This window comes from Leuresthes tenuis, unplaced genomic scaffold, assembly GCF_036924035.1.
Source record: "Leuresthes tenuis unplaced genomic scaffold, fLeuTen1.0.hap1 SCAF_6, whole genome shotgun sequence".
NCBI lineage: Eukaryota > Metazoa > Chordata > Actinopteri > Atheriniformes > Atherinopsidae > Leuresthes > Leuresthes tenuis.
In genome coordinates, this window is record NW_027325360.1 from 4,953,419 (window position 1) to 4,969,508 (window position 16,090).

General features: G+C 38.3%; 1 protein-coding gene across 3 annotated transcripts in view; it reads left to right on the forward strand.

Moving 5' to 3' along the window:
• The window catches only part of fras1 (Fraser extracellular matrix complex subunit 1), a 236,035-nt gene that overhangs the window by 66,338 nt on the left and 153,607 nt on the right, over nt 1–16,090 (forward strand). For all 3 annotated transcript variants that reach the window (XM_072387285.1, XM_072387281.1, XM_072387284.1), the window contains exons 3-5: nt 8,034–8,141; nt 11,480–11,572; nt 15,270–15,429. In XM_072387285.1, the coding sequence (XP_072243386.1) occupies nt 8,034–8,141; nt 11,480–11,572; nt 15,270–15,429 (361 nt within the window). The remainder of the gene's footprint in view (nt 1–8,033; nt 8,142–11,479; nt 11,573–15,269; nt 15,430–16,090) is intronic.

The following is a 16,090-nucleotide window of genomic DNA, read 5'->3' on the forward strand; positions in this document are numbered from 1 at the left end:
GGATTGATGTGTTTTTTGTAAAATGGTTCCTTTTTCTTGAGGAGATACTGGTTCAAGAAGCAGAATATAACCTGCTGAGCAGTGATTTTTCAGGTAGGGCTTATCTGACAGAACACTGGCTTCTAACAATGAAGTGATAATAAATATTTTTTTCATAAGTTTATGGGTAACAATTTATGAGAAATGAAAAAGAAGCAGAGTTTATTGTCCTTGGAGAACTAAAAAACACGTTAGACACTCCCTACGCTGACCATTTTTTGGCAAACTAAGTTAATTTGATTCTACATGACAAGTTAAATAATAGTCTAGACAAAGATTTATGTCAAATTCAACTTGTCTGATTGGCGATGGGATACAACCATAAGTTGATACTTTACTTTAACAATAAAAATCAAGCGCATGTTTGCTGTTTAAGTGATACGACTCACAATGCTGCTGCTAAAAACAAATTGCAAAAATCCAGGAGCACTGCTCAAATTGTCAGTAAAATTTTCCATTATTTATTTTTATTATCCTTATTGTATTCTATTCACTGTGCATCTTAAAAAAAATATTTGGATTTTGTAAGAATAAAAAGACACATTAAAGCTACCTGAAAGAAAATCACCTTTCAATGGAGGACATTGAAAATTATGCTGATTACTGAAGTTGGTTTAAATAATCTTATAAAAAAGTATTTTCTGTGTTTTCTTACTTTACACTTTACGTGATCACAATATAAACTACACCCTTTCAAGTGACCTTATTCCATGCAGTTGATTTTCATTTTATCTGTACCGACACAACTTCTACAAAATATGCAAAGGCCCTGTTAGAAAATAAATTCTTCATCCAAAACAATGTGTTTACAGATTTATTTAGTGTCTATAACTCACCATTGAGTGTTTTAGTTGTACATTTGTGCCACTCAATCTAAACCTCAGCTCTTTCCTACAGAACAGCTTCAAGGACGTATGACTGTTTGCAAAAGTTGTGCATCTAAATTTTCTTTTGGAAACTGGAGGCATGCAGCTATGTTGGTTGCGCTTCCTCTGTTCTAAATCAAATCTGCGGCAGATATCTTTCTCCAGGGGGGAATGCCATAAGCCTTCAACTCCTTAGACATTTAATCAACAAATCCCAGGTATGGGTCCCTGTGGGGGACATTCTTATTGGGAGAATGGGAAGAATTACTACTACCACTCACTCTGATGGCCGTTGTATAGCTCCCAAGGCTCAAGCTTGTCAGAACAGGAGGGGGAGGTCAAGTAGTAGTTGGTCCATGTTTTGTGAGAACTCAACTGCTCTATTCACTTCAAAAGGTAAGTGTTTACTGGAATGGGTCGGTCCCATGCTGCTTGTTGTCTAACCAGGGAGCAAACATATTGGATTTAGAATTGAATGTAACCTCTGTCCTCCTGAGACCTGAACTGAAATAGACTCTGAGCCATGGCGGTCAGTCAGTCAGTCACCTATATTAGTGGCTGCACAGCTAATTATACACAGATCTATTAACAGTTAACTACTGGTATGAATGGCAGCCCCAGAGCCATAATAGGAAACTTGTTTCCTGGGGCATATCTGCACAAACTTAGTAATAATTCAGTTGAAATAATCTAATATATTTACATGAAAATATGCACATGTCAAATATTAACATTATCTGTCTGTCACTCAAACATGCAACATCTCATCAGATGCATGTGGTTCAGTCAGACAACCTATTGAGAATATTGAGTCCATATAGGCTCCAATCCCATTATTCTCTGTGAACATGTTTTCTCAATGTGATACTTGAGCATTGAGTGAATTTCTGCCCCAGGAGCCTACAGGTGGATGCTGGGGTGGTGGAGGACTGAAAATAAAAAGTAGGCAGCATGCAGAGCGGAGAGGGCAGCAGCAGCAGTAGCGACATTGATATGACAGAGCGCAAGATGGGAATTTTGCAGCTTAAATAGACTACCCAGATTGGAAGAGTATGTTTAATATATGGCATGTGGAGTGTGAAATAGTATTACAGCTTGAGTGACTGCATGAGCTAGCTCGCAGGCGTCGCTCTATTTGTGTCAGTTACATTTTAAGAAAACCTGAACTGTGTTTCTTTTAGGAAGTGTCTTTTAAAGACAGAAAGAAAAATGTTGCTATGACTATTTGAATAGTTTATGGAAGATGGACAGTGAGCAGGACATTAGTCTCATGATCTACAGACACCTCCGTAGATTATAAAGTAAGATGGTTTGTAAAGTCATCATAAAAAAAACAGAATGCTATTATTATAGTATAATATTCATTGTAGTAGATGGGAAACATATCAAATGTTGATGAAGTTGAGACATTTTCCTCATAAATGGAAAATATTAGCTCATCTTGAATTTGATGGCAGCCACAGATCTAAAAAATGTTGGGACAGGGGGAACAGTCTGGTGGAAAAGCAAAGTCTTTAGTGGTTCTCAAAAGGAACAGCTGGAAGTAAAACTGTTTGGATTAATTAGCAACAGGCTAGTACCATGATTGGGTATAAAAAAGAGCATCTTGGCGAGTCTCTCAGAAGTGAAGATGGACAGAGGTTTAGCAATCTGCAAAAATCTGCTTTTACAAAATGTGGAGCAATTTCAGAATAATGTTTCTCGAATAAAATTACAAATACTTGGAATATCATGTACTATACACAATATCATCAAAATAGTCACAGAACCTGGAGACTTGTCTGTGCACAAGGGACAAGGCCAAAAATCCGTGTTGGAAGCCTCTGATCTTTGGGCCTTCGGGTCATGCTGCATTACAAACTGAAATGATTCTGTGATGATGTTACTATGTGGACTCGGGACCACTTTGAGAAATCTCTGATGTGAATGCAGGTCACTGTGCCATCCACAAATGCAGCCATACGTGAACATGTTCCAAAAACGCTGCCATTTTCTTTCAGCCAAAGCTCATTTAAAGTGGACTGAGACTAAATGGAAAACTGTTCTGTGCTCAGACAAATGGAAATTTAAAATTCCTTTTGGAAATCATGGATGCCAAGTTCTCCGGGCTAAAGAGGAGAGGGACCATCCTATTTGTTATCACCCATCAGTTCAAAAGCCTGCATCACCAATGGTACATTAGTGCTTATGGAACTGGCAGCCAGCACATTTGAAAAGGCACCATAACTGCTGAAAGGTTTTAGAGCAGGGGTTTCAAACTCAAATACAAGGTGGGCCAAAGCCTTGATATTTATTGAAAAAATGTCTACAATTGAGGACAATTGAGTTTTTCCTTCTCTTCAACAAACTTAATTTTTGTTAAACATTGAATCTGGAACAAGCAAAGCTTAATAAACTATAAACACATGTGATATCAAATGTCAACTAAAAGACACATCATTGGCCTTCATTTCTTGAATAAATGTTTCCTCTTTTTCTATTTGTAGTCTTCTGAGTTAAATTTCAATGGTAACCTTTTTTTACAGGCCTTTACTTCACAGATAATTTACTTCTACCTGTCTGGAAAGCTCCTGTTTTCCACTTTTCATTTGGACATTTTTGGGAGGGGTGGCCTGATGCGACTGGTAGCACAAGGTCGTCAATGAATGTCAACAGAGGAGGGGGTGCTCGTGGGTCCTGTTTGACGTGCTAACACACCAGCAGAGCATTCTGGGATTTGTGGTATTAGCGGTGCCTGTGCTGTCTACTGGCGGGCCAGCTCTAGTAGACATTTGGTATTATCTTGCGGGCCAGATTTAGCATCTATGTTTTAGAGCAACATATACTCACATCCAGACAACATCTTTCTTATGCATATTTTAGCAAGACAATGGTGAACCTTACACTTCATCTATTACAACAGCATGGCTTAGTAGGAGAGTCCAGGTTGTGTACTGATCTGACTGCAGTCCAGAGTTTTCACCCGTTAAAGATGTTTAAAGGATTGTTGAGCAGCCAGAATACTATATCAGACAAGAATTGGGCAACAAATTGGTTGTTGAGATTTGTAAAACACTGCATTCTGTTTGTATTTTCATTTTAGACAGTTTCTTACTTTTTTCTTTTTTTATAGTTATCAATGAGAAGTAGTTTCTGTCTATTAAAAGGATCTTAAAGGTGACCCTTAAAAAAACAGATTAATGTGAATGAACATATAAATCTATTTACTTTATTTTCTTGTGTATTTCAAAAGCCACATTTATGAACAGCAGAATTGTTGAATAGCCAGTGTTTTTATCCTGTTAGAATGCTTTTGCATTCATAAACAGCTTTGAATCTCTGTTTCTTTGTAGAATTGTAGCGGAGAAACATTATATGATTCAGAAAAGATTTTTACCACTTTGGACAGAATCTCTGAGTTGGAGTGAGATGGTTTCCATGGTGGAAATGACATGCTGGTTTCACAGTGACTGTATGAATGGTGCTTTTATACTAAAGAAAAGGCTAGTTGAGTGTGTCTCAGTTTTTTTTTTTCATAACAAAGAATGAGAGGGATCATTATGCTAAGTGTGACAAAGTGCTCTTTGCAGTCAGAACAAATTACTGCAGAGACCGTTTGTGTGCACTGGTGGGAGTTAGAAAGCTGCTTTTGCATCATGACTGAATTGCTTTTTCTTATGCTGGAACCTTTGTTTGGACCTTATGATTACTGCACAGAAAGAAAACAGAAAGGGATCCCGTTTGAGAGAAATGTTTTTTTTCTTTTTTCTACTTCAGCTGAAGCCTGTAGTAAAGTCAAAGTGGTGACTTGATGTGGATTCTCCTTCTACAACTGTATTTCAAGACTGGGAGAGATAATTATTCAGTTTTTCGTGACATTGCCTTTTAGAACTATCAACTGCTGATTGGTGAGGCTAAATATTTTGAGATAAACATGCTGTCTGGGAGTCTTTAGCATGAAACAAGCATGCTGGAACTCGTCTTCAGGTTGAGGTAGCGGCTAAGATCAAACCTGTGGCCTTAATTTACGTTTTAACATTAAAGAAACCATTTCAGGTTTTTTATTTAGTTCAAAAATTAGCACAAAGTTTCCAAAAGAGTTGTTCAACTCCAAAGCAAAACCAGTAAGTCACAAATAAAAATTTGGCTCTCCAGTATCCAGAGCTATGTCAGAATATTTTTTCTTGTGAGAGTCTGAGTCAGACAGTGTGTCACCAAAATAAGAAAAAAACACCAACGTCAGCACTGGGTTGACACTGGCGTTCTGCTCACCTCTGAAGGTCACTCCTCCCTTTCCTCCCTGTGCTGGAACATTAATTGACTGTAACACATTTGCCCTCACATAAAACTCATCACACATCTGGCCACAGCTGTGCTAAGGTGCACACCCGCAACCTTGTAATTAAAAGCATGTACAGATACACATAAATAGGTCAAACCTCAACATAGGGAGCACATTAACTGATACGCTCTGAGTGCCATTCCCCTCAGTTGGCTGCACGCCATAATTAAATGTTAATTTTGCAGTCGGTCAGTCTTTCTGCACCACCTATAAGTAAATCCACATTTGACTGCGTGCTTCCTGAAAGACGGGTGTTGTTTAAAGCAGACACTGAAGAGAAACTGTGGCTAAAAGAAATAGTAGTCATCAACATTTTAAAAACTGATGTGTAGATAACCTGTATTAGCTGTCTTAGATTTTTCACATCATATAGTCATCTTTAGTCTTTATATAGTCTTATAGTCTTTATATGCTCGTGTCACGCAGTTTGTTAAATTTCAACTTGATTTGGGCCTTCTGCAGTGCTAAGATCTTAATATTTCTTTCTTCATTTAACCAGGAAAGAAAGAACACTTCTCTCAAAGGCCAATTGTTGTAGACACTCATTGATATATTGCACACTGCCATAACCTATAACCCACTGACAGGTTGTCAGTTGGTTAGTTGGGCTGCAACATAAGATTGAGACTGGACTCGTAGGTTCAGAAAGTTTTTCAAGCAAAGCAACTAGTAAGAGTAGCATGGTGAGAAGCAGAAGAGTGGAGTTCTTTGCAAGGCACGCTTTATCCTCACCTTCACTGTGGCAGCCAATTAAACTGCTGAAGCTTATACACCACCCAAAGAATCTCACACTGTCACTTTAAGGTTAGTGAGGATGCAGAGGGGAGTAACACAGGTGAAATGAAAGATATTCATGTTTTACTTTGAATTAACTAGATTATCTGCAGTAGCTGACTGTTCCTTTTCTTGGGCTACAAATCTCCGAAATTACTGGACTCATTTTACATGAACTCAATGTTCCAACAGCTATGCTGTGCTGTGCTGTTTGTCCAGCACAGCAATCCATGACGTTAATTTCAAGAGATGCTTATTGAAATGTAGTCAGTCAGTCAAATATTGAAAGTTGAGCACCACAAAAAAGAGCGGGAGATGAATAGGCACAAATGTTGGAGCACATTGTGGAAATAGTGGTGGAAGTCTAACATCTGTAAGTTTTGGGTGTTTCTAAACAGGTGAATGGAAATATTATCCGCAATGATTGTGGTCAAATTAAATAATTTCAGCAAGCCTCCACAGGGAGATGTGCCAAGAGCTCCCTTGTTAATTCCCTACAGGGTCAGAGCCGGTTGTGTGAGGGGGATGTTAAGCAGGTGTGCTGTATGAAATGTCTGCCGCTGTGATTTAGGGCTGCATTTTTCCACCTCATAATGCTAAGACCTCTGTGCGCTGGTTATGTGGAGTAACAGATGCTGACTGTGGATTTGCTGTCTTGTTCATCCAGTACTTTCAGGTGTGTTCTATTGCTTAAAAAATTAGGTAAGATAGATGCAGACAGAAATCAACCTTAATTTAAATCTTGACAATGAAAGTTTAATGTTTTGCAGAGATTACTACAGGTGATATTACTTATGATCAGTCTAAACAGGGTTAATTTGATTATCTTTTTAAATCATTTAACTTTTTTCGATCTTTTGAATTGAGTAGTTTTTTTTATATTAAACCTTGTTTATTTTCTGATGTGTAGTCAGAATGGTGAATATTGGTATAGCCTGTTTGTCTTATCAAATTCATCTTTGTGCATTTGGTTTGAATTAGCTTGTTGGTTTTTGTCATGAATTGTTGCTAAACTGGTCATGTTTGATGGAGGCTTCTCGATGGACGGGTTTTGCAGTCAGTCTGAAAATGAGCATCACATAAGTGGTTTCTCACTTTGTACCCCTTTGACCTTTCCTGCTTAAACTATATCGCATTTTTATTTGTACATCCTAAGCCTCGTGGGTTTAGACTTGCTGTCCATTAAAATGTACTTTAGGCGTCGTTCAAATGGAGCAAAACCTCCACACTGTGTCACCTTCTGGCCACAGAGGTTGAACTCCATAAGCCTGGGAATATTCCCATCATGAATGGATTATTAATCATTCAGCTAAACCAGATTTATGGGCTATAAGATTATATATCTGCACATATGCAGGCACTGGAATATTGATTTAGTTCCGGCTTTAAGCAAGTCATGAGACATTGTCATCTATGTGTGATGAGTTACTGACAAATAGCAAACGTGCTAAAGTTTGCAGAACTGATCTCCAGCTTTTTACTTCACCATTTTACAGTCTTTTAAAGAATAAAGTTCAGTAAGTTCAAACTGTGAAATGGCTTTCTTATAGTGGTGTGATATTTTGTAAACTGAAGCGGGGAAGCTTCACCTCATCTCCTGTGCTCCAGAGTGAAGTGACTCTTTCTCAAATTCACCGCTCTGTTTTTATCAGTTTCTGTATGTGTTCCATCTTTGCAGTGCACAGCGATCAGCTGTTGCCATTAAAGCTTAATCAGTTTTGAGTCAACGCTAGTTAAACTGCAGAAACAAATGTCTAACTTGAAATGAAATGCACAACCAAAGGAACTTGTTAATACCTGCAAATCTGTTGGCAGGTGTGCTGAACGAGGTAGACCTTTAGCACTACTCATATTAATATGCGTGAGGAGGCCCACACTATAAGTTAACTGACCTGGCTGTCTACATAAATATGACACATGGGTGTGTTCTGGTATGATAATGGAGATAAAGAGAGTGATTATCTTTTTCTACAGTGATGGACCGACTCAGCACCCGTGATGTTTCATATCTGTTTTCATCTTTGTCTCAACAGAACAACACATCGTGGAGGCCGCAGTCTTGTCAGGAGTGTACCTGTTTCAGTGATGTGGCCATCTGCAGATCCATCCACTGTCCAAACCCCCAGTGTGACTTTCAGCGGGTGAGATGTTTTACAGGAAGGGCTTTCATCGTTTCAGCTTGAATGTGGAACGATAAACAGGATTGAAATAAGACACCTGAGAAACAGGCAGAGGCTGGATTCTTCTTGATAGCCACACACTGTCTGACTCAGCAAAACACAGGGACAGCCACAGACTCAGCTGGATTGGTCTTGATTCTGATATAAATGTTAACATTAATGTTTAAGGTTGTTTATTTATTTATCTTGTTAAGAACTTAAATACAAATGTAAGTGCAAACACACAATGGCCGCGTTTCCCAGATTCGCTAAGAGCTTCTTAGCCATTATCTTAACAGAAGGCATGTGTAATACCAAAACAAGAGACTTTCATTCAACTTGACGGAAATCAGAAGACTGCACAGGCTGGGAATCCAAAATGCAAATGACTGTTAAAACAAGAAACTCGCAAAGTAAAGAGAGATAAGAGCAGTGTCAGCAAAACTCAGAACAGGTGTTGTGCTGCACAGGAAGCACAAACAAAGACACAGAAACCCTCGGACACCAAAGTTAATGAAAAATAGATAGTAGAATTTAACTTATTTAAATTCTCTTTAAAAGATTTTACACTAAAGAAAACTATAACTTTTCATTTAATAAAACTGACTGACTTAATAATGTGCTCAGTACATCTCTGTAAAGGTGTTGTGTTTAACTATTTAGGCACAAATCTAAGATAACAACCTTGAGTTTAAGCTTCAGTATTTTTGGATTTTAATGTACTGTTTCCTTCTTATTTAGTCGTACTTGAAGGTTTGTTTTAACATCAACTTATTTATCATATCACTGTTATTAAACTTTTTACAATCAGTAATCTCAAATCCTCTACAGTTAAGTTTAATATTTGAGCGAGACATCCCTATTTATCAAAGCGCAACACACCTTTACTGGGTGCATTTTTGAGTAACAGTTATTGACAGAAATGCACAGGCCACGATTACAGGTAATGTAAGTAAGTGTTTTGCATCGACATAGTTTAGCAGCTTTTAAGTTACCCATGGTGCAGGCAAGAAGTAGAAGCAGAGAATTTGGCACTCTGTCCTGCTGTGGCACAGCTTGTAAATCATTGTAGAAACAGTTCTCTTGAAAAAAAAAAACCCCAGCTGTTTTAAAGGAAATGGGTACAGAATAAATGGGGAGCAGTGCAGTTTTTTAACATCATGGTAATAGAATCATTTTCTAGTGCTGGTATACTGTGCACCACAAGTCAAAATCAGCACAATCTACATGAGCCATTTGACAGCAACAAGAATCATTTAGCAGAAAGTTATAAGGAAATATATGCTACTTAATCTTCTGGATTCTTGTTTTTTTTTCCTTTGAGATTTCAAGCCATTTCTCCATGTTACCTTCAACTGCACATTCTCTTTAAATGGTCTATTTAATCTGTTTTGTTTGTATGTGTGTTGCCTTAACAAAAAGAATCAATGCACTGACAGGTTATTGTGCTGTAAAGTCTGCTGATTGCACCTTTTAATCACCACAACGACAACTCTTAACTCTCAAATCGTTAGTTCTATTGTACTTATGTGGCTCCTTTATATATTCAGGAACATATTCTCGAGACTCTTTTTCCACTCCATCTATACATCCTTTCCTCCCCAGGCTTCTTCTTAAATGTGATTTTAATGTCACCACTGCAGGGACAGCATCAAATGTGATCCCCGCGCTGAGTTAAGGCAACAATCAATGTCTAATGAATTCCACTCTGCTGGCCGGCAAATCTGACGTTAATTAAAAATTACACTTTGTGCTCAGCAAGCCATGTGCTCCAGCTATTTAAAAAGCTCTTAAAATGTGACTCACCTATGCTACTAAAACAATTGTAGAGAATTTATCATCTGCCTGACTTTGATTAAATAGCTGTATTTTCAAAGCTATTATGTACAGGCCTAATTTTCCTTTTATTCCCCACTTCTCTGCCATATTTACCCAACTTAAATGCATCTGTAGATTTGTTGCCTGTTGTTGTTGACTTTCAGATTTTATCATCCTCCTCAAGTATAAGTGCATATCTATATATTATGCTCCTTGTCTCATTTTAATTGCATAACATTTTTATGTCCATACAATCAGAACTGCAAATTTAAGTAAATACATATATAACAATGAATCATTGAAACAAATTATTTTGAGCCTGTTCTGTACCAACAGCTGTGTGTGAACTGCAATGCATCCAAATTCACCAAATCACAATATATCTCATCTCAAGGCCCTTCAAAGATACGGTCTAAATGCAATTGGTTACACTTGCAACCAATCAAAGTAGAGAGACTTGTGACTTAACACTGAAGCAGGACTCGTGGTCTTTGTGGTCTCTCTTCTCTTTTACTGTGAATGTTTTCATTTTGATGTCGTGGCATTCTGGCTCGCTGAATTGCATTTTCAGTTGCCTTGAGAGGTACGCCCACCACCCAGCATTAAAGACTCACGTTAGTGTGTCTCAACAGCACTCTTCTGTAAAGTCTTACATTTAAAAATCACTGGCCATTCTGGACCCCAACTTACTGTAAATGCTTCTTTTTCTGCAAAAGAAACCAAAACCAAACTCTCGAACCACAGACATAAATTTACTCAATTTCAGGCAGCAGACAGAGGGAGCACTAAAGAAATGTTCAGCAGACCAAAGAAAGAACAAGAACTTAAATATATGAAAACATTCAGAGGCTAATTTTACAATTCTGTATTCATGAGCACAAATAGGCAGGTTTCCTCATTCATTCTTTTCTTAGGTTCATTTGGCACTTCTGCATGGATTTGTCATTCATCTGCTTGTTTACATGCAATTTGTCTTCCGCTGTGCTGCTATTTCGGATTTTTTTGTGCCCTTTTTTCAATTAAAGCATTCTCTGAAGCCCCTTGGGGATGTTTATTGTCACCTTCTACAATTTCACCCCTCCCCTAACTCCTTTTTCATTCTATATCATTCATATCCACTAGCGACTGAGCTGCTAACTGGCTCTGCGACAGGCCGGTGACGCTTTTTTTTATTTGCTTCCTGTCACGCAGTTGGCCTCAATTACTGTGTGACAGCTGTGCGGCACAAGGAATCTGTGATTTTTTGTTAAATGCATTGTTGTACTTCCACAGTGTTAACTCTCAACTGTATATGCTGCACACATCTGAAATACTTCATGTATTCACTATCGTCAGGCCCTGTTGGTTTATTTGTGTTGTGTCTCAGTTAACTTCCATGGAAAAAGACCATGTTGTGTTCAGGGTTGTTGTCCATTTTCTCATTCTGACAGTAGGATTGTGTGCTGATGTTGGTTATGGCGATGTTGGGTGTATATTCATTCTTGTGTGTGTCTTTTCAATAGGGTGAGCATTTGAGAATCCCCGCCAACAAGTGCTGTCCAGAGTGCGTCTCCTCATCTCAGGACTCCTGCCAGTACCAAGGAGTTACCTATGGAGTAAGTGAAAGTGAAAAGTGACGCTCTTTTCTTTTCCCAAAACTTCTAACCTGTTTAAATACAAACAGAAATAAGGAGTATCTATCAATCAACTTGTAGTTTAAGAGCAATACTATTTCATCGCAGCTTACATCAATGATTTTAGTTCCAACTTTGTGGGAGTTTCTATTTGAACATTCTCTTTGTTAGCATGACATTGCTCCTGTGGATCTAGTAGTTTTCACAAAGAAAGGGTTTGTTAGTTTGCACAAAAAATACTGACTTCAGTCTTATAAAAAACGTTTGAGTTGAACTGGGAGACAGAGTATAAGGCAGTCCATCAAATTTGAATGCTCAGGGCAGTAACTGGGCTCAAAAAGTTAATGGTAATCCTGAGACCAAAAGATTAAAGACAGTAATCACCATGGAGTAAAATCCATGGCTTTGAAATATCATGGTTAATATTCATAATGGCTGTGTCTGTGTTATTTTTCTTTTTATGTGCGCCTTTTCTTTTGAAGATAGTTCCACAGTTTTTGGGTTAGTGGAAAACCCTGAACTGATTTGATTACAATCGCAGTTATGAAACCCCTAATTCAAGGTTAAAACTACGAGGGCACTCTGAGAGCTCATCTACTGCAGGAGCCAGATTTAAAAGAGGTGATCAGCACCAACATATACTTGGTACTTTCTTTACTTCTCCGTGGCTTTAAACAGATGGCCAGGTTGGCTAGTGCCATCTCAACAATTTGGATGTCTACCCAGCTTTGGACATTGTTAGATGAAAAGTGTGAAGCTTGTTGGCAATGTTCGGAGCGAAATTACTATGCCTGATTACTCATGAATGCTGCCTCTCACGGCGACCTCAGGTGCCCCTGACAGCAGTCAGACCATGAAATGAGGGTATAAGTAGCATGTTGTTCATCTGCAGCTGCTGCAGTGTAAAGACTAAACCAAGCTGAGCTGGAGATGAATGTAATGTATAGTAAATGTGATTAATGTCCAAGAGAACGTCTGTTACCTAAATATTAGCTAAACATGGAGATGCTTGCAAAATGGGGTTAATCACAAGAAGTGGTTTAAGTGTAGTGAGCTGGGATTTTCAAAGAGGTGGGCTGTAGCAGTGTTAAAACTTTACTATTTTCTTTAACTACAAAGTTAGACTGCATCCTCGAGTGTAAAACTGGAAACTTCCCAACCACGATTGGTCCTAATTTTGCACATTAACTACTTTAATTGAATAGTTAATAGAAATGAAAGAGAGGCCAGAAATGAAAAGATGAAAAAAGAGACTGTCGGTATTTACTTTTTCACAGGTCAAGCAGAAACAAACCATTTCACAAACTGAAATAAATATGTTTCAGGTTTGGTCTTTATCATATAAAAGCATGAAAATTAGATGTTAAAAGTTTAAACCAGACGTGCAAATTTTCCTGCTTTATCGCTGATTATGATCAAACTGAAGGTTGAAATGATTGAATAAAAAAGGTATAATTTGAAAAATAATAGCATAACAGTATTAACCAATTAAAACCATCAACCTAAACATTTAACTCACCTTGAGCCTTGAAGAAAACACATGCGCACAAAACTGCAAAGCACATATTTGTCCACTTTGACCATTTTTCAATATTGACTGTGGATTTAGATTTGTTTGAAAGGTATTTTTTGGCACAGCTTTAAATCACCTTCAGAAAAATGTTTATCATGAAGAAAGTTGGATAAATATCAACATGAGGGGACTCTGAATATTTTAAGTGTATTTTGTTGAATTTGTTTACCTGCAGAAGGAGAATGTGATATCTGTGCAGGAAATCTCACATGTCAGACTCTTTGCCATCTCATTTACAAAGTTTACTTCTTACAAATGCATCACTGGCTTGTTTATTTTTCCTTAAGTGTCCTCCAGCTTTTGGCAGGCAATGTAGACGGTAGAGGTTCAAGAGGAACAAACCATTTCTTAGGCAGAGTTTCTAGATTCTGTGGCACTTTACATGGATCTGTGCAAGCAGAGAATGAGTTTTGATAGCAGTCATTGGCTTTTTAAAAAACATACCGGTTTTTAGAGTTTACTGCATCTCAACTGAAAGGCATTGATGTTATATTGATGCAACTCCATTTCCAGAAGAACCTAACTGGATAATGTTCGACAAGCATGTTCAATGTTTTTTTGGGGAATGTTTTGAATAATGCATCCAATTTTAATCTAAAATGCTCAGAAATCAGTGATCATATTCCATATTTTCAACTTTAGTTTTATTATTCAGCATTGAAATGAACAAAAAATTTATGAGAAAATAAAAAAACATAGTCTACCAAAAGCAAAAACAGCTTGTTTGCTCCATAAATCTTCCTGGAGTGAAAAAGAATTTAGATGCATGCTTCATTAAAAGTCAGACTGACTATGTGTTGCATAAAGACAACTCGGTCTGACACCTCAGAAAATGAGAGAAGAACGACCCTCGCAGATCTCATCACTCTGCCTGCAGGCAGTATGGATATGCCGCTATCTCATTTGCAGGGAAAGAAAAGGTCTGAACATATGTATTATCAATAAATGGATGTATACCTGATATATACAGTATCTAAATCAAAGTAATACTCCAGAAACAGTTGTGCAAGTGTGTATTCCATCAATCCACATCTGACAATCACAGAATATAAAAAAATTCACAACCTATGCCAGGACATGTTGGCCTTCAGGTATTTTTAATACACATACACACATATACACACACACACACACACACACACACCTGTGAATAAGATAGTATGGGAAAGTCTAGGAAGATTGCCAACAAGCTTATAGCCTCAAGCTGTGTGGGTGGGTGATGGTAAAAGGATCCAAATGCGGGCACGGAGGGACAACAGGAGGTTGAAGGTAAACTTAACTTGATTTATTTAAAAGTATAACAAGCCAGAAAACCATGAAACTAAACTTGGAGAAACAAAAACCAGACTGAGACCATGCATCTGTACGCGAGCCCCAGTGGCCCATTAACCATGGCTTAAATAGGGCAAGGATCTGACAACGATGAGGGAAAACAGGGAGCTTAAATACTGTGGGGAGCCTGATGAGTAAATGGATGCAGCTGAGAGGATTGAACACAGGTGAATGAGTGGAACTAATGACCAGAACATGGAAACTGGGGAGGCAATGAGTTAGAAGGACTGAACCAAAACAAGACACTGACAAAGACAAAGATGATCGTAATTATGACTGATAACTAAAGACCAAAAAAATACAAATGGAATAAATTCTGAACTAACAACTCAAGGTATAAACGATGAACCCAAAATATAAAATCACAAACCCTAACGCAAGCTGATATTGTGGCGGAGCAAACAGGTGAAGCTCATCTTTAACTGGACAGACTTCCTATCGCCCAGACTGAAATTGGACATCTGCTGTTCCGCAGTGAAGAATGATGCCATCTTACAGTGTGCCTTCATATCCACATTCACACACTCTCTCTTACACTTTCCATTTGTGCTCTTCTCATAATCTCTCTTTGTCACTTCTCACTCCTCTCACCCCTTTAGGGTGTCTCCCTTCCCTCGTCTGTCACTCAGGCTCAAGCTTACAAACTTGTCAAGTCCTCTGAGGATAAAACTGCTTTCCTCATCCCTCTGCCTCTTTTTCTTCCTCTTTTGTCCCCCCTCTTTTTGTATTCCTCACAGTAACTGTCCCATCTCTTTGCTTCTCTGGTTCCCACAGCATGACAGCCAGTGGAGTCCCTCGCCCTGTTCAGTGTGTGTTTGCTCCAAGGGGAGTGCCACCTGCAGCGCTCTCCGCTGCCCCCATCTCACCTGTTTGGGGGATCAGAGCCCGTTCATCCCAGCTGGAGAGTGCTGCCCCAAGTGTGGCCGCAACGGAGGTGAGGGCTGCTTCAGTATTTCCCAGGATTTCAGACACAGACTCTGATTCATGTGGATCTTTTTAACACCACCACACCACTGTTTAGAGTGATAAGAAAAGGAGATGCATTGAATGAAAAACTGTAGACTTAAGATATCTGGATTGTAATAAACTATCATAAAAACCACATGAATCTTTTGTGCGTGGTGTCACTATGTCAAAGTTTGAAACTTTTTTTTCACTTTCTAAAACCTATCATAGGGAAAATCATCTACAATGGAAATCCCAGAATATCCTCACGGGATCTGCAGGAGACCCTTTTTTGTGTTAAACTGCACATGTCTGCAATCAGAAAAAAACTGCACTAATTTGAAAGGGAAATGATCCAAGATAGTCAGAGCAAAAATATTGTAAAATATGCATATAAATGTAAGCCAAAGACAAGCCTGGCCACAGTAATGGTTGGTGTGTTTTGTAGAGACCACAGACATCTAAAATGAGAGGTTCCTGTGGTAACACCTAATTTCAACATTCATTATTGTTGTCATGACAGATTGGGAGGATGTATGAAACTAAGTCAAGGCATGCATGCATAGTTCTGTTTGCTGCACTAAGTTTAGCCAATATCTATTCTCAAGCACAGACAGTGACGTCTGTGGGCATAGATAAGAGTTTAACCA